Source organism: Hyperolius riggenbachi, chromosome 12 (assembly GCF_040937935.1).
Source record: "Hyperolius riggenbachi isolate aHypRig1 chromosome 12, aHypRig1.pri, whole genome shotgun sequence".
In the NCBI taxonomy this organism is placed as follows: Eukaryota; Metazoa; Chordata; class Amphibia; order Anura; family Hyperoliidae; genus Hyperolius; species Hyperolius riggenbachi.
The window spans coordinates 81660287-81680316 of NC_090657.1; the positions used below are offsets into that span (position 1 = coordinate 81660287).

The 20030-nt window shown below is 44.4% G+C and overlaps 1 protein-coding gene across 5 annotated transcripts in view; it reads right to left on the bottom strand.

Annotated features, from left to right (window-relative positions):
* Positions 1-20030, bottom strand: part of TBC1D16 (TBC1 domain family member 16) — a 107762-nt gene that overhangs the window by 29215 nt on the left and 58517 nt on the right. For 4 of the 5 annotated variants that reach the window (XM_068263283.1, XM_068263280.1, XM_068263281.1 and 1 more), the window contains exons 4-7: positions 17019-17207; positions 13364-13511; positions 6332-6499; positions 3784-3932 (exon numbers count right to left, since the gene is read on the bottom strand). In XM_068263283.1, the coding sequence (XP_068119384.1) occupies positions 3784-3932; positions 6332-6499; positions 13364-13511; positions 17019-17207 (654 nt within the window). The remainder of the gene's footprint in view (positions 1-3783; positions 3933-6331; positions 6500-13363; positions 13512-17018; positions 17208-20030) is intronic. The other variant, XM_068263284.1, reaches the window with a different exon arrangement.

Genomic DNA, 20030 nt, shown 5'->3' on the forward strand with positions numbered 1-20030 from the left:
TGACCTGATCAAGACTTACCTGATACCAATATTGTTATATGTCAGTTATGTCACAATTTTGCCAGCATCCCTGTACACCAGGGTCAATGGCCTGTTTTTCCTATTGTTATGGGGAAACAGGCTAAACCATGTGCGCAGGAATATTACTTACAAAGCTAGGCGGGAGGGTGGCTTAGGTATGGTCAACCCGATCGTTTTTTTCTCCTTGATTTTTATTAAACACAACATTGGTAGTTTGTTGTTGGAGAACCCGCCTAGCTGGGTAGGTATCTTCCAGACTTGGTGTGAGCCTTTCCTTAGAGAATGGAAGAGCGGTGGCCCAGTGAAAAATCTGAGAGCACGTCATGGCTACCTTCCGACCTATGTCTTGCCTTGTTTGAAGAAACTGCAGCAGTGGGGATTGATGGTGGAGGACATCAGATCGGTCGACAGGAAAGTCTTGTCGGCTAGGTTGGTGGACTCTTACTTTCCTGACTCACTGGCTTTGAGGGATTGCCCAGGCACAATTATGGAGGAGGGCTTGCGTTTGTTGAATTCGCCGCGGGTTCCGAATAAATTGTGGGACATCGCCTGGCTTACCTTCCAGGGCAAACTTTACGTTGGAGGGAACATGAAGTGTCGGCAGGTGGCAGAGCGTGGTTGTCCTCGACAGGGGTGTGCTGTTGAGGAGACCATGGACCATTTCCTGATGTCATGCCCTTTCAACGTGGAGGTGTACAAACAGGTGGGGAGGGCTCTGAATATCCCGTTTCTGGCGCATCTCAGTTATGCTGAGTGGGCCTATGGAGCGTTCAATCAGCGCCAGGGTTATGATTTGAGCACTTTATACGTAGTCAGCTTAGTGGTTAGGAGACACTTATGGTTGGCACGGTGTGACTTAGCTATTAGACAGCGAGACTTGCCTGTCCAGGTGGTGGTGAGCACTATTCTCGGTGAGGTGAGGAATATTCGGTTCTTGGAGAGAAAGAAACTGGGGAGAGGAGCTTGGGTTCTGGCGTGGCAGAACATCAAGCCTCCTTAAACTGGCGGAGGTCTCTCCTGGGTGTTAGCTTGTCTGTCGCTTCTCTTGTACACCTCAGATTTTTTTTCTTTGACATTTTTTTTGAAGTCTGGCCGCAGACACAAGGGGAGTGTCCCTTTGTGCTCTTCTTTTTAGTTATTGGTGTGGTTTTGTCCTGTGTTTGGGCTTCAATTTCTTTTCAGTCTTGTCTCGTGTAGTGTCTTCTAATCTTATGTACTTGCTTATTGGTCGGGCGTAAAAGTCCCGCGGTATGTATGTGGAATGTATGGTGTAATGTGGGTGTTGTCCTTCACTTTTTGGGTGGTGGTGTATGTTATATGTCTTTCTCTTTTCTTTTTTTTTTTGTCCTGTTTGTTTTGAATGATGTGATGTAGGTGTTGACTTGTGTCCTTTTGGGTGGTGGTTGGTGTTATGTGTTTTATTTTTTTCTTTCTGTCTGGTTGTCCTGTTTGTCTGAATGTAGATGAGTGATGTCTCCTCAGCAGCTATACTTCTGTAGTATGGAACAGTTTCTTGTTCACAAGTTATGTGCATAGCACAGTTTTGTTTGATTTGTATTTTCTTGGGTACATTGACAGAGTTTTTCTGTAATCATGGCGTTGTTTCAGTTGTATTATGATGTGGGAAAGATTATTCCCTGATTATATTTGTTTCCTTACTTGTATTGCATACTTTTTATATTTATTTCATTGTATGCTGTATGATGGTATTTTGATTTACAGGCATACTTTTATCTTATTTATTATTCCTTGTATGCTTTAAGTTTGTTGATTAATAATAAAAAAGTCCCTGCACTGTACATTCTGTATGTTCCTGTTTCTTCCAGACAGACATCCACTGTGAACCGAATCTTTCATTGTGATGATCCGGATGATTAGACTCACAAAAAAGATCCGGATCAAATGAACGATTCGTTCATGATCCGGACAACACTACAGTCCCACCACGGGTCTCCACCGTGCAGTGAATATTAATTAGCCATGTGCCTGGCCACAAAGGAGGAGGGGAGACCTCCTCCTCCAACATTACTGAGCATGTGCAAACAGTCTAACATGGCTTAGCCCAGTATAATGTACAGCATGCAGCACTTTGTTTTAACGTGCTGCGTTACTATGTAACGCAAGGTGTGCACTGTGAACAAGCACATTGATTTTACAGTGCTGTGGGTTAGGCTGCGTTACTGGCTGCTGTAACGTGGGACTTTACTGTCCCACTGTGAAACCAGCCTAAACCTCCTTAGCGGTAATCCCAAGTCAGGCTCGGGATTGGAAATCCGCAGCTCAGAGCGGCAACCTCGAGCCAGACTGGTGGTGACCACTGCAAGGCAAATGCAAAGCAATGGCGCACAGCGGGTGTTTTCCCTCACCTGCCCAGGGATCCAGACGCCGGCAGCCATTCTTCTTCCTGTCCCCCTGGTGAGATCGCCACCTGTCGTCATGAAGACAGCTGGCAATCTCACTATAATGTTACAGCGCCACCCGGAGGACGGAGGAAGAATTTCAGCGCTGGAGCCTGCTGCATGCTTTCTGATGGCATGATTGTTTTGCGGATTTAGGATCTAAAAGCATGCAAAAAAATTGCAATGCTGTTAGACCCTAAAATCTGGAAATAATCATACCGCCAGGGAGGTTAATGACCATAGGTCTGATCCCATGGACGCAGGTGTGCCCGCGTTTCAGTTACACATCAATGTTACAGATGCTGAAAAGCGGACAGAAGCGGACACAACTGCATAACTGTACAAGATTTCTTTGCAAGCTTTCGAAACTAAGTTTTGCATGTTCTGATCCATTTCTCAAACATGCAGAAACGTAAAGTTTCTAAAGCTTGCAAATAAATCTTGTACAGTTAGTCATTAAAGGATACCAGAGCCCCTCGGCAGTTCCTGCTGTGAAGACGCGCTGGTTGTGAAGCGCGCACGCCGGGATTGCCTGCAGGATGGGAGCGAGCGGGTGCTTCTAGTGATGACGGAGGAGCTTGTTCACAGGGGAGAAGACAGGAAATACTGTGCATGCGAGACGCAGTATTTCCATACTGGACGCTCAGGTCGGGAGCCGCAACAAGAGGCTAAAACAGGAGCATGGAGGCACACATCTTGGAACAGAGGGAGTCATAAGTGAAAGCGGACAACCTCCCACCAACACAACATTTTTTTTAACCCGAAGGGTCCATTCACACTAGAAATCGCTAAACGCAATTGCAAACACTAAGCGATTTTCTGGAGCTTTCCAGTGTTCATTCCTAGAGATTTTCCATTGATTTTTCACTGTACAGAAAGCGTTTTTTCAGCGATTAGCGTTTTGCGATTTCTAGTTCAATAAGCGGTGTCTGTCTTCCATAAACAGGAAATGACATCTGCACAGGAAAAAGAGGTGTTTTGTGGGTAAACTGCAAGGTTTGATGGGTAAAATTGCTGGAAAAACTGTTGATTGTGAACAGGCCAGTGCTTCCAGAGTGATTTAGCAGCGCTCCTATACTTAACATTGAAACGCTAATTGCTCAGAAAATGCTGCTGATGCTTTGCCTTTCACCAAATCGCTTAAATGAGAACACTTTCATATACTTTTCATTATTACAAGCGTTTTTCAAAACGCTAGCCATTTTCAGTAATGCTGAAATCACTTGTAAAGCGCACAAGTGTGAATGGGCCCAAAAAAGTTGGGCTCTGGTATCCTTTACAGGTATCACCTAAACAACTTTTGTTGTTATGTCTTCGGATAATGCTGTTAATAAAGGCTTTTAAGCATTTCTGTCAGCTTTACCTCTTATTCTGGATCTGGGCATATTCTTCTCTTCTCTGAACCCGCAGAGATTCACGCTCTTCAGATGTAGACTCCCAGTTGTAGTATCCAAGAAGGAACGGCCACACTTCCCCTCTTAGGGATGTCTCAATGCCACCAAAAAAAATTGCCTGTAGTAGAAAAGAAAATGAAGATTTACAAATTCTAACTTGCCTGGTTGCAATATTTAAAGAGACACTGAAGCAAAGAAAATTATGATATAATGATTTGTATGTGTAGTACAGCTAAGAAATAAAACATTAGGAGCAGAGACATAAGTCTAATATTGTTTCCAGTACAGGAAGAGTTAAGAAACTCCAGTTGTTATCTATGCAAAAGAGCCATTGAGCTCCACGACTTTGAACGTCGCAGAGAGCTCTGTCTTTTGTAGCTTAGTATTTCAAGTGTCTGTGACTGTATTGTTTTTGTTTTTTTTTCCTGCAGAGGACAGTTCAAACATTCACTAGCCTGCTCTGTAAAATCATTTAGAATGCTGAGTAGTGTGTAAACTGCAAATATTAGAGAATGATGCAATGTTTTAAAAAAAACTATATAACTGAAAATAAAAATATAAGAATATTTTCTTTACTACAGAGACTGGGGCCCCTGGCTGTCGTGCGAACCAGTGTTTGTGATTTTACATTTCTTTTTTGCAGCTTCCAGGATGCGATTGACAGGTGAGTGGTTAGAGAGGGAACCGTGTGGGAGATGTGCCTACACGGGGCGTCCCTGTAAAAGACGTAATCTACGATTGCATCCAACTGAAGCCTCCCACCTGAATGCTACCCAATTTATGCAATTCCTGCTAGATTTGGTATGGCAGGCAAAGGGTGTATGACAGTTCACCTGATTGGCTGACTGGCGCCTGCTGACCAAATAAAGGTAGGAAATTGCTTTAGCTGGGAGTGAGCAAATTGTGTGTTTTGCTAATGTTCTAGTAATTATCCGTACTACATAACCAATTCATTATATCATTTTTTTTTTGCTTCAGTGTCTCTTTAAAGGATTAATGTATGTATAACATATATTCAGTGTCTGTTGTAAGGCCTGCAACGCTCTCCTGCAGCCTTAAACCTGCACATAAGGAAGACAGCCGCTCGGTGACTACGCAGCTTTGAAAGACAAATTACTAAGTGCACTTACCCTGCACACTTGTAGAGTACACTTGTAGTTGCTCCTTTGTCCCCCCGCATAGCAACAACGCATCATCAGCTACAGGCTGGCCCAGGGATGTTGCCCTAGGGGATCAGGTCCTGATCCCTGATGGGCGACATAAGGAGAGAGTGTGTACACGGTCTAATACAACCACCTGCCACTAGTAAAAAGAAATTCCAGCAGAAATGGGAAGTGGAACTCTGTCCTCCCCACTGAGTCATCTCTATTCACCCTGTGTCATCTCTATCCCCACTGTATCAACTCTATTCCCCTGTTCCCTCCGTGTCCCCTTCTGTGCCACCTCCACTCTGTCCCTCTGTCCTCTGGCCCACTTTGTGGCTCCGTCTCCCTTTGTGCCTCCTTCTGTCCTATGATGATCATAACATGCTAATTTTACAGAACTCGGAGCTCACTATATAGTACAGTGTACCGATCGACTTTAAATCGATTTTCTCCAAAACTACAAGGTCTGTTTGGAAAAAAATGATTTTGTTCCCACAGAATCAAATTTTCATATCGGTGGGTCGTTCACAAGTCAGGGACAACCTTTATATCACTTTGATTCATGTAAATGTTGTATAAATGTGTAGAAGAAATAACAGGACATTTTGCATTAAAAAGTCATTACAAAAAAAGTTGATGCTGATCTTCGTCGCATTCAAATTTCAACCACTGCTTTCAAGAGCCTTAAAGAGAACCCGAAGTGAGTTTGTGACATCAATATTAGGACACAGAGGCACATTCCGCATACAATCCCCAGCCTCTGTGTCCTTACAGTGTGCCCCCAGGCTCCCGTTGTGCCCTGCTGTCCCCATTACAAACCGCCAGACTAGCGACACGAAAATTGTCAATAGTCGGCTGTTTACCTTCTGGCTGTCACTCACCCCCGATCCCCCGCCTCCTCTATAACACGGCTCCCTGCCTCTCTCCCTTCCCTCCCCGCCTCTATAAGCCGATTGGCGGAAGCTTATGGGGCGGGGAGGGAAAGGACAGAGGCAGGGAGCCGCGCTATACAGGAGGCAGGGGAGCGACGGTGAGTGGCAGCCACGAGGTAAACAACCGACCAGTGACAAGCTGCGTGTTGCTAGCCTGGCGGTTTTTAGAATGGGGGACAGCTGAGCATGGGCGGGAGAGGGGGGGGGGGTGTTAGGCCTGGGGGCACACTATAAGGACACAGAGGCTGGGCATTGAATGCAGAATGTGCCTCTGTGTCCTAATATTGATGTCACAAACCCACCTCGGGTTCCCTTTAAAGAAACTCAAACACATGTACTCTGGCCTTATGAATTCTGATCCACATTATTACACTGTCCTTAAATGACTGAATTCTTTTCCTTTCAATCAGTCTTGTTCTACTTATAACATTTACACTGACCTTACGCAATTTGTATTCTTCTTCCACTTGTCCGACATCATTGAAATGTTGCAGCCACTGAGTAACATCAAGTCTCTGGTACATGCCTTCTTCCGGGTGAGACTCAGCGGAGGGCAGACTGGGTCTCTGAATTGAGAAATGGAGACATGTCTTGTCTTCTGTGATCTGCTAAGGAGTAAACAAAACCCAGTAAAGTGTAAGTTAAATAATTCTAAGACCTCATAATACCCTCTTTCCCTGAAATTAAGGCATCCCCTGAAAGTAAGCCCTAGCAGGTATTTTGAGCATGCTCAAAATATAAGTCTTACCCCGAAAATAAGCCCTAGCTGCAGTAAGGGGAAAAAGTATGGCAACTTGTTTTTCTGCTAGAGCCGATGGTCTCTCGGCCAGGACCAAGGCTCCATCATTGGGCCAATCACTGCACTCACTGCTACTCATGCAGTGATCGGCCCAATAAGGGCTGGTTCACATGGACGGCAGGCGGCGTCGGGGTGGCCGGAAGCCGCGTCGTCCTGTGACGTCTCATACCGGGGTGGCGATCGTCAGCTTCCTGTCGCAATTGGTGTTTCCCGTCCCTGCAAGGGGACATGAAGCAGCGGCGGCTAGGCGACCCTGGACATCGCACGCGGCTTCTAGGGCCGGCTGAAACGATACGTTAATTTGGGATCGGAACGCCGCATTTGCGCAATCTACGGTAATCGCCGGTAACCGCGTGATGCTAAATGCTCTCATTCACTAGATTGGGAGCGTTTAGCCGACAAGTCCCGATCCCGAACGCTTGGCGGTAAACGCCACCGAGCATCCGTGTGAACCAGCCCTAACAGACCCATGGTCCCTCCTGCAAGATCATCGGATCCAGTGGAAACACAAGTTGCTGTACTTCTTCCCCATAGGGTGAAGATCTGGGACACAGCATTGCAGATAAACATAGCTGATCACTTGACATATTATAATGCTGATAACACTATAATGATAATAGTTTACACGAGAACAGTAATAAACAGGTGTGCAAACAAAACATAGAAATATTTGAAGGAGTTGTGCAAGAAACATTATACCAAGAAATACAGACTCCACCCACTATTGGCCATTTTACCGCTATCTCCTCAGCTTTCCACATCTACCTCTTAACTCACACCCTAACAGCCTTGCCAATAGTAAGGCCCCATTCACACTTGTAAACGCAAATCATGATTGCCTAGAGATTGTGTTTGCAATTTTACATTTCTTTTTACAGCAACTGCTAGTGAATCAGAATCGCAACGCAATCACCGGAAAATGCTGCTTGCAGTGCGTTTGTTATCGGCGATAACTGCAACATCCCGCAATCGCTGCAGTGAGGGTATTCCCATAAGATTACTTATGCAGCAGCATGAGTTAACATTACATTAGCGCTTTAAAAAGCACTAGCGATCGCAGTGATTTGTCAATTCGCGGTAAACGGCTTCTAATTGCCCCAGTGTAAATGGGCCCTTAGTGTGTATAGGGCCTAACAACAACTAATTCACAATGGACAAGGTACAAATGAATTCTCCTGAGATTTAGATTATTTCAAAGCTTTCTGGCCATTTATTGCTAACTGTGTGCCTGCTTATTTTCCTTATTCTCTTGATCTAATAGGGAATGGATAGATCTCACCTATAGAGACACTGGTTATGTCTGTCCCTAATACCACAGAGGTTCCCATTGCTACCATGGAATCCTGTGGACATTACAAAAGCTTTTATTGAATTGGGCTGGGAGGCACCATAGTGACATATAGTAGAATGCTGTAAATTATTCAGGATACCCATTTTAATGTTAATTTTCCTGGTTTCAGCATCAGAAACACTTCCAATATCTCTATATTGCTGCATATTGGTTGTAGCCCTGCCCTCCCAGTGATGCTTAGCCCTTGGCTGTTTAGCTATGTGGAATTACCGTATCCTCCTAGAGCATTCTGGGAGATTTTTGTACTGGCTTCAGAGCTCCCAATAAACGAACATATCGAAGAGCTGCACCCGACAGGACTAAAGATGTCGCCGTGTGATACATTTCACAATGTAAATCAGGGTGAGGAGAGATTTTCCAATGGGCAAACACTGATTAAATCATTTATGAATTAATCTTGTAAAAAAAATAAGCAATTTTATTCAGTATGGTATTTTCACTATCGTTTCTCTTTAAAAAATATATTTCAAATAATTGGGCCACTGGTATTTCTATAGTATATTGTTTATTACATGTATCTAAATGTACTTGTAAAATAAATATAGTTGAATAGTATTACCAAGGATAGCTTTCCAAAATGTAAACCAAAAAAAAATGAAATGACAGTTATGGTGCCCATACATGGTAGAATTTTTCCCCCTGATTAGATCATTTTATTCGATTATTCTGTTAGATCGAATATAAAGATTTTCCCAACGTGTCCGATCGGATTATTATTGAAAAAAAACGGGATAATCGTTTGTTTTTCTTGATTGAAAAAAAAAAGATTCCATTCGACTTTCATGCGATTCAATCATTATGGTCGAATAAACAGAAAAATCTAACATTTTAATTGTACCATTTATGGGCACCATAAGCAATATCTTGTATTTTTAATGACGTATAGTGTATCGCGAGTAACGACTGCATCACTGCATTCATGAGAGAGGTATCAGGATGAAATTTGTACTGAAACATGTAATCCCTGTTGGACGGAAGATGCGTGTCTCAAGAGAGGTTCTATGATTTGTATTAATTACGCCTAATTAACCCACTCGCTTTTGTTAGCATTGAATGTGAGGAACCAGACCTGCCCTCAGGCAGAAACAAGCTGGAGACGTTCCAACAGGACTGTATAATACAAATGACCAACGTCTCAGGAAAGCCAGAAAGCTGCATGACACTAGCGTCCGCCCTCTGCAGAATCATAATTAATTCTCCTCATCCACCACCTCGGTGACAGAGTCATGACACAACTGCTGTGACAGGAACTCTCCATGGGGCTGCCAAAGCAAAATATGGCTCAGCAATGTGATCCGAGTATCTACACAGTTTGAAAGCATCGTGGGCTTAAACGTGTGCTCTTTTTATCTATATTTCAGACAGAAAAAAACCCACAGCTTTATAATACAATGTAGCTCATTTATTTCCAAACCATAAGATAGTTTAACCACTTTAGGATCACATGTTTTTTCCCTTAAAAACCACAACAATTTTCACATTTCAGCGCTCCTCCCATTTATTCAGCAATAACTTTATTGTTACTTATCACAATGAAATGATCTATATATTGTTTTTTTCGCCACAAATTAGGCTTTCTTTGGGTGCTACTTTTTGCTATGAGATCAGAACATGTATAAAGTGGCATCAAGAAGAATTGCACAGTACAGAAGCACTCGGTGACATAAGTGCTTCCTGAGGTGCCACAAAAGGCTGAATAGCTCCCGGGGGCGTTCAGGGGTGGACCAAAGAAATGTAGAGAGGACCGGGAATGCTTTATCCAGAGTCTTCCCTCTTCATAGGGGAGTATCTTTTTTTTACAGGACACTTCATTTTTACTGTCCACAGATCCAGATGAAGTGTAAATATTTCACATATACAGTAAGCACATATTCTGATCTATGGCAATGTCAGCCATCTGTAAAGGTGAGTGGCTCTTTGTTATCATGCACTTTTCCCCATTTCCTCTTATACAGATATCTTTCTGCCCATGGAAGGCTATATACTTGTGAACACTACATTCAGGATAATGATAAATCAAGCGAGCTTCCCGTGCAACTTGTAATTCAGGGAATATCTACTGCTACCCATGTCTGTCCTGATAACTTTATGTTCTTACATGATTTTTGGCAAATAGGATTTGGAATTAGTGTCTTGGCTCTCCTTTTTCTGTCAATGTGTGTTTAGAAACGTCAGTATGTTTTTATCAATAAGAGGTCTACTGTTTTCAGTAGCTCCCAACTCTTCAGTCTGCAATGAGCTGTCTCCTGTAAGTTCTTACACTCACCCCCACATTTACCTCACTCTGTCACAAGTGCCGAAACCACCAAAAACCTGGAACCTCCAACAACCTTCCTCAGCTGAAATCATGACAGGGAATTTGTAACGTTCTGAGCAGATGCTGTTGACCTTGTCACCAGTGGTTGGCGTGGGTTCTCCCAAGGCATGGAGTCTATGTGGCTACGGGTTTTCACCAGAGCACCCCGCAAGGGATAATGAGCCGCTACCCCTGGTGGGCAACGGACTACTTTGCTGCCTGGTAGCCACAGGTCACGACCCTCGGATTGCCCCACCAGAGACAATAGAGAACAGTTGACGCTGTGTTGTGGAGAGAGTAGATATCGCGGTACAGAATCGGTAGGCAGAAGGGTAGTCAGACAATCCAGGTTCACGGCAGACAGAGTTCAATCTTAAACGGTAAATCAGGCAAAGGTCGAGGCAGACAGAGTACAATCAGGAATGAGATAACAGGCAATAGGTCTGGGCAGGCAGCAGTCAGGTCGGAAACAGGAACAGGCTAAGGTCGGCAACGAGAAGGCAATCAAGGTATAGCTGACAGAGCACAAGGTACACTGCTGGCAAGCTGTACAAACATATACTAAACACATTTAAATTGGTCACACAGCCTCATATAGTATACCAAGTCACGTTTATTGTATCAAAAAGTTAAGACACCAATCCTCAGACATATTGCCACAGGTCAGTAAATTCCCCAAGTGATCCCCATAAAAACAAAAACTGCGGATATCATATATGACGCTGGCTGCGTTTCAAATTGCAACAATTCGATATGTTAAGCATAAAGACAAAACTGTATCTGGCCAGAAACATCAATTTTGCTGCACTTATCCTTGCGTCCGCGCAAGGGACAATTACTGTGCAGATGTGGTGCGCTGAACAAATTCAGTTGTTATATGGGAAAAATTTCCGAAAAATGATATACATGGACTAAAACATCTAGTATGGATATGATTTGCTTGTAATCTAATGGCACAGAAGTGGCTGCCTTACAGTGTGATGTGCATACAAGCCGCACCGCATATATCCTAAGCAATAAAAACGGTGAGCATAGCAACGGAGATGCGGTGGGCGGAGCCTGAACTACTACATATGAGATGACGGTTGCTAGTGAGACCACACCCTGATGAAACGTCCAATTGGGACGTGAAACGCGTCGGTGGGCGGAGGATGACGCGGCTGCGTGCATTGCAGCATTCATCCACACACGTGGGGCACGGAATTCCGGGCTGGCGTTCTCCGTGAGAGAGAGCTGTGGCGTGGTGGAGCTGACAGCATAATGCTCCCAAGCCCACTAATGGAACTCTGCTACACGGACCAGCGGGAGTCTTCTGAATGAGATACCTCAACTTGAGATGGGTGAGATCTACCCCTGTTTGCTTTGACCAAGCGGCTGCTTTATTCAAGTTCCTATGATATCATGATGAACTGAACCATTTGGAGGAATCAAAGTTAATATTTAAGGGGGCCCCCATATCTAATATTTGGGCACATGTGTGTGTGATGCATGAATGCGCGGGCAGGCAGGCTTATATAGGGCCTTTGGCGCCAATTGGTAATTCTGTGTATATGTACAAACATCCACATTAACCCCCTGCGCATACGTACTCTTGTCAACCTGCCGCGCATGCGTACTTTTGTCAGCAACCACCCGTCGCGCATGCGTACATATGACCGCGTACACCCGCGCGAGTGCGTTGCCCCGAAACAAGAAGTGGACATCACGTCGAATGGCATGATGCCATGCGTTAAAGAAACAAAATGCTGGCTACCCATGCGCGCGAGACGGACACCAGTATGGGCAGGCCAGTATGGGCAGGCTGGTGAGTATGACAGAATTCCCCTTCCCTAATTTTCTCTAAGCGATTTTGCCACTAATAAGAGTGATTTCAGGGAATACGATTTTGGACCCTAGATTCCTTGTGTCAAATCACTCCGAAAATTGCAATCCTGGTAGTGAAATCATGGCCATAGGCTGTCATTAGCCTAGTGCTTTGATAATCACTAGTGATTCCTCGAAAGCGTAAAATTGCATCCGAAAATGCTCCAGTGGGCCCCTGCCTAAAAGTTTCATACATCTCTTTGCCAACCTCAAATGAGGCAACGAAGTTGATTTTTACTTACCTGGGGCAACTTCCAGACACCTGCAGTATATCAGGTCCCTCTGTGTCCTCCTGGTCTGCTCAGTTGTGCCCGTCACGACCACGCGCACACCTCCTCAATCACGCTCCCGTGCCTGCAGCATTCTGAAATGCGCAGTTTATAAAACTTACTACAGCGCATTTGCAGAACACTACTGGCCCTGGGAGGCCTTCGAGGGGGCATGTAGCCGGGCCATGCATGTGCAGTAGCCCACGACTGAGTACAGTTCCGGGCTAGTGCACATACATGGCCCGGCCGCCAAAGAGGGACACAGTGGCACAACTGAGTGAACCAGGAGGACACCGAGGGACCTGATAGACTCCAAAAGTCTGGAAGAAGACCTTCAGCCAAAATCAGTTTACAGGTATATTGGTAGCAGAAGTTGAGATGAAGATAAGCTGGACACAGAACAGTAATATGACTGAACCCTGGATAAGAGTTTATTTCTGCCATGTGTGCAGTTTATGAAGTTTTAAACAGCAACAACTGGCCTAAAAGTAAAAAGATTATGAACATTTTCTCAGCTCAGGTTAGTAAGGCCAGTCTCACACTGAATATTGGAGGTAGCAGTGCGGTGCGGCCTGCTTCCTGTGGCTGAAGCGATCACGTGCACGGAAACATATCGCTAAAACGTAGAACTTGTGGCGGTTGTTTTAAAACATGCGCGCCGCCATAGACTTACATGACTTCGGGTCCGCCGCAGGAGCCACACGGTAACGTAGGTAGGTATGCACTTGCATCAGGGATGCAGCGAAAACGTGACATCCGTTGCATCCTGCTGCACCGCGCTGCTATGAAAGGACCCATAGACTGACATTGTCCTAGCTGTAGGCTGTGGTAAAATGCCACACTGTACCGCGCCAATGTGAAAAGGCCCTAACACTTCCTCCACACTCCTTATACCTGCTCCTTCAGCTGTGTCTCCTGGCAGAATTTCCACTGTTGAAACACTTCTGACAGTTTTCCCAGTCCTCCATGGTGAAAATGGAAAACTTTGTACTGATTTTCTCTGCTGGCTATTACCAGTTGTCCACTTGTGCAAGCTTCATCACTGAAACAGACAAAGAAAACATATTTATTATGCTTTTAGCTCTGTGCAGTTTGATCAACCATGATCTTGTCAAATGTTCTTTAATGTATTCATATTTTAGTTGTTTGTCTGCTGTCTGTATATTAGGTGCCTTACAAGCATAACTGGAATTCATTATTATGGAGTGCAGACTTACTCAAATTATTTTGCCATTCGCTTATTGTTTGTGTTCATTCCATTTCCTTCTCTCATACACGCCCAACCAACCACATGGGGGTTATCAATTTCAGGGGCCATTTCTACTCAGTAGGACTGTACTGCCTCCTCCGGAAGGCAAAGGGAAAGTGACAGGCAGGCTGGCCCCATCCCCCTATCCCCTGACCCCACAACCCTATTGCTGGAACTTCAACATTAATTTAGTATGGTTTTCTTTTTAGTAGATGGAAGGATTTTTATTAAAAGTGAACATAAAAAGAAAGTAAACAGTTGCTGTTTTGGAATCCACACTGTCTTCTAATGCTGAATGAGATGTAATAACTGAACTTTCCTGCAGTAAAATCTCATTAGAAGCTTTTCACAGCTCTTTTAGTCTCTGTTTACTTTTCAGGAAACCAGACTGAATTCAATAAGCTGTCAACAAGCTCGTTAGCACACATAGGAACAGTTTTTTTCAGACCTTGCTGTACTGGAAAACAGAAAGGGTCTTTTGAGGATTTCTTACTAGGGCTTGTATTATATGTGCCTAGTATATGTAATGTTTATCTCATTAGGTCACATGTCACTCCAGGTACACTTTAAAAGGGTTGGGGTTTGGGTCCCCTCAGGCTCAAGCCAGGGCAAAAACTCCTTGGCAGTAGCTCTCAATATTTCCACACATAAGAGAACTAAGAACTCAGAAAATGTTTATGCATCAGGGCCACTGATACAAAATACAAAAAAAGTGCACCATTCGCAAGAGCTTGTAATCTTTGAGTTTGTAGCAACTTCACATAACATTCCTGGCAAAAACTACACATAATATTCCCGGCAGAAACCCATTCTCGTGTGCCCCATTATTAAAGTGGTCTGAAAGTCCGCATTTCTTCTTTGCTCTAAAAGATTAGTTACAGCTTTAAACCTACTACCACAAAAAATATTGTAGCAGAACAGCATTCAAAGAGTTAAACACAGCACTTTGTTCAGCACTGGATAGCTCCTTCAGTTTATGATCCGCATCCAAGAGGTGATATTATCTTTTGTTTTCATTTCTCTGTTACATTCTTATCTGTGCTGGTAACAAGCCCTCTGCTTCAAGCATGCACATAGTTAAGAAGGGCTCACTAGAAGATTTTAATATGTAATAAAAGCAACTACGAATACAATGCAATGGCAGCTTTTAGAGCAAATAAACTGTACCTTGGGAACGTGTAAATGGACAATATTACTTGTGCACAAAAGCAAATATGTTAAGTCAATAAAAACTTAATTGAGACCCTCAAATCCTCACATGTAGATGCAGTATATATGTAGATACAGTATATACAACATTTAAAAGACATTTGTGTCAATATCTATACACATTGCCAAGCTGGAGATAATAAGTCTATTACAAAAGAAAAGGAAGACATTTATCATATACCAGTCTGTCCCATGGTTCTATAAAGAGAAAATAGTTTTGCTTTTGGTCATTACAGAACATCATGGGTGTTTGCCTATTGGTATAATGCAAGGTACACAAAATGCAATTTCCCATCAGATTAATGGGTCAACGAAATGATTTCCGACAAGTCTGATCTACCCCCAATCGATAGCAGAATTGATTTTGTGCAGTAGTGATCTGAAAATCAAACCCATACTCCATCAGGAGCAGATCAAACATGTCAGAAATTATCGGTTCAACCTGTTGATTAGATGGGAAATTGCATCTTATACAGCTTAACATAAAATTCTAGTGGGTGAGCTGCTGAGGTGGTTCTTAACGTGAACCTTAACTCTTAACAGTTTAACTTACCTGGGGCTTCTACCAGCCCCCTGCAGCGGCTCTGCGCCTGTGCCAGGGCTGAACGATTTTAGGTTTTTAAGCCGAAATCATGATTAGGGGCAAAACAGTTTTGACATTTTTAAAGCTGCGGTTTTTATGTGGCTTTCCGGCACCGCCGCTGGTACCTGCTTTGTTCCCAGCCCCCTGTACCAGTAAGTCTCGATCCCCCTGCTGCATTGCCCAGCAGTAAGGCGCTGTGAAGTGGCAGCCAGTGTTGCCCAGTAATGACGGCTGTCAGGAAGTGATGTCACTTCCGGTTACAGGCCCTGCCGTTAGTGAGAGAACACTCGTTGCATCTTCACAACAGCTCACTGCACGGCAATATGGTGAGGGGGATCGGGACTTTCTGGAGGTACCTGCAGCGGCAAGGGGGAAAGTAGAGGGGGGATCTGCCTATGGGGGGGATCTGATAATATACACTAAAGGGGGGATCTGCCTATCTACACTAAAGAGGGATCTGCCTATATAAACTAAAGGGGATCTGACTATATGCACTAAAAGGGGGATGTGGCTATATACCCTGAGGGGGGATCTGCCTATATACACTAAAGAGGGGATCTTCCTATACACACTAAAGGGGGATCTGCCTATATACACTAAAGGGGAATCTGGAATAGGGCTGCACGATTTATCAGTTTTAAGCCGAAATCGCAATTTGGGGCAAAACGATCATGTGATCTTCAAAGCTGCAGTTTTCCCGGTGCTCGAGAACGGAACTCCAGGCGCTCGAGAACGGAACTCCAGGCCTCCTCCTGAAGCAGCCTGTGCTCCAAGCATAGTAGCGATGGCTCAGCGGCTCTCAACACTCCCAGCGGCTCACTCTCACGTCATCAGCTGTGTGGGCCGGCCACAAGGAGTCAGGCTTTTTTTCCAAATCCAGCTTTAGCACTAAATTTCCAATGCAGTAACATTTACTAACATGACAGAAAATGACATCATGCTATCAATGTAATAGTATGATGTCTTTTTCTGTCAATGCATCTTTGCAAATATTACTGAACATTGTGAATTTAGTGCTAAAGCTTAATTTGAAGAAAAGCATGAATCGAAATCGCAATTTCTGACAGAAATTGGACAATTCAATCTTTTCCAAAAATCGTTTAGACCTAGCCCACACCATGACAAAGCGATTCTCCCGTCCCCCGCGGCGACCCTCTGTCATTTGGATGCGTGGCCCTTGCCTAATTGCGCACTAAAAAAATCTCTACTGCGCATGCGCAGAACGCTCCCGGCGACAGAAGCGTGATCGAGGACGAGTACGGCTACAGCTGCGCATGAGCAATGGCCCACGGACTTGTCAGTCAGTCGGCTGGAAGAGGGTCGCTGAGAGGGACTGGAATGACACTATGTGACAGTGCAGGCACAGGTGGCTGCATAGAGCTGGTTGAAGCCCCAGGTAAGTGAAACTCGTTTTTTCCCCCCAGAGTTAGGGTTCACTTTAACTGATTTTTTATGCATTTTGTTATTATGAGAAATTGTGGAAGATAATCTAGTATTTTCCCCCTCACCTGAAGAAGAAGCGAAGTGACCGCATCTGACCCAGGTCTACTCTGAACACTCCACAGGTCTGCTCAAGCGCCATGAGTTTTTGCTGTTCCTCCCATTTGGCTGGAGCTACCCGACCATTCATTTCTCCATAGTGGGAATTAGCTTCTGGGCTGGATGCATAGCAGATCATGCCACTGTCAGCGTCTTGCCTGGCCACAGAAAACAAAGAGACACATTTAATTCTACATACTGACAAATGTTACATGCTGCAACTAAAGAACAGAGGGAGCTTTATAAATTATTTTTCAAATTAACAGTTAAATACTTATTTGAAAAAAAAAAAAGCTTATAATTTTGACGATGGTGATTACTTAAAGGACAAAAAAAGCTTATAATTTTGATGATGGTGATTACTTAAAGGACAAAAAAAGCTTATAATTTTGATGATGGTGATTACTTAAAGGACCTCTATCGTGAAAAATTGAAACATTTAAAATACATGTATACGTTACACATAGTAGGTAGTGCTTTTCTTTCAAAGTAAAATGCACTATAAATTACTTTTCTCCAATAACAACTGGGAGGAAGAAGGTGCCCTAAAAAATAGGTGGTAGTGGATGAACGGTATATCATGTACCTGGAACTAATAAAAATGACTTACCTCAAAAAAGAAGGGGCAATGCCAATTTCAAACAAAAGATTTATTATGCATCAGACATTATAAACTATATCGTGATTCGCAGAGCAGTCCACTTCCTCAGATCAAATACAAAACAGTGTCTTTATACTGTAGACAGTAATTTCGGAGTGCCTAAAATCCTATTACTGTCTTTAGTATAAAAGACACTGTTTTGTATTTGATCTGAGGAAGTGGACTGTGCTCCGCAAATGCGTTATCATTTATAGTGTCTGATAAATAATAAATCTTTTGTTTGAAATTGGCATTGCCCCTTCTTTTTGAGGTAAGCCATTTTTATTATTTGTTATTATTTTTAGTCACATGATATAGATATACCGTTCATCCACTACCACCTATTTTTGGGTTGCCTTCTCCCCCGCATTTGTTATGTCACAGCCCCCCAGCTAAACGGTTCCTTTTATTCTGGAGTGCGACCCACATATCTGAGGACTAAAGAACCCGAGTGAGGACGGGATTTCCTCACCTGCCTTTATACTGTGGTCGCTAGTTCTGCAATCCACACTTATACAAATGCAATACAATACAATAACATTTCTACAGCGCTTTTCTATCATAGGACTCAAAGCGCTTAGGCTCTCTCAGATTCATTAGTGGGTAGTAGGATAAAGTATTCCCACAACAAAAGTTATATTTCTGCAAATGCCAAACTGAACAGGTTAATTAGTGCGGTGTTCGCGTTTAGCTAGCGTTTGTTATTTTCCTTGATGTTCTGATCATTTTTGTTTGCTGTGCCTTTCTTACTACACTTGTGTTCTGTCTTTCTCGGTCTTGTGTCACTATTGGCAATCGCCACTCTTGTGATTGCGTTCCCACTTCGTTTCTGCTGTTGTGTGTTCACCGTCGCTGGGTGGCGACTAGATTGGTGGACACACATACATTCTGTCCCTGTGCTCATTCTCATTAGCAATCGCCATCTCTTGCGATTGCGTTCTCACTTGGTTTCCGCTGTTGTGTGTTCGCCGTCGCTGGGTGGCGACTAGATTGGTGGACATACATACATCCCATCTCTGTGCTTTTTCTGTCTTGTGTCGCTGTTAGCAATCGCCATCACTTGCGATCGCTTTCCCACTTGGTCTTCACTGTTGTGTATTCACCGTCGCTGGGTGGCGACTGAATTGGTGGACACACATACATTCTGTCTCCGTGCTCTCTCTCTCTTTAAAGGGAACCAGAGAGGAATGATTTGTTAAAATAGAAAATGATTTTATACATACCTGGGGCTTCTTCCGGCCCCATAAGCCTGGATCGCTCCCACGCCGCCATCCTCCGCTTCCTGGATCCGCTGGTACCGGGCCCGTCACTTCCGGCGGACGCGGCCAATTGTCTGCATCACAGGGGCTCCCTCCATACCTGTACGCATGAGGCTGTGCAATAGGCAGCCACACGCATCACAGGGGGAGGGAGCCCCCTGTGATGCGGAGAATTGGCCGCGTCCGCCAGCCGACTGGCGGTAATGACGGGACCCGGTACCGGCGGATCCAGGCAGCTGAGGACGGCGGCGTGGGAGCGATCCGTGCGTATTGGGCTGGAGGAAACCCCAGGTATGTATAAAATCTTTTATTGATCCTCTCTGGTTCCCTTTAAGGGCTCTCTTGCCCTGCATTGCTCTCCCTCGTACAATTCCTAGCTGGCATCTGTGGCAGTACAGAGGGGTTGTTCCTCTGTTCTCCACAGCTCCATCTGCCGGCTGGAATTCCCCTCTACAGGTGCATTGCACCGCAGCTGGGTTCTCTCAGATTATACGCTTGTGGAGGATTTCCGCAGTGTCAGCGCGCATCCTGTGCGCTGACCACGGAAATAATTCCACAATCGTTACACCTTTCGGGACGGGAATGATGATGGATTCCTTGAAGCATGTAGGGACCTTCCCTTCGCTGAGGGACCTGGAATAGATAGAGGTGAGGACGGGGGCAAGCTGCTGTGAGCAGGACTTCAGACATGCAGGTGACACGCCATCAGGGCCAGATGCTTTCCTGGAATACAGGGAAGTCAGGAGGCGAAGAACATCGGTCACAAATACTGTCGGGGAAGGGCATGTGCTCGAGCTAGGTTCAGTGCTCCTAGAGGCAGAGGGGGAGGGCGGGTGGGTATTCAGTCTGGATTTAAACACGTCCAGAGATGGAACTGTCCTGATCTGTTGAGGTAAGGAGTTCCAAAACGTAGGAGCAACATGACAGAAGGCTCTAGGACCAAAAGTTTCCAAGTGAACTCTGGGTATGACTAGATTATTAGAACCTGTGGATCTGAGAATGTGGGGATTGCTACGCAGCTGCAACATTTCTTTCATGTATCCAGGGCCCAGATTATTCAGTGATTTAAATGTCAGTAGGCC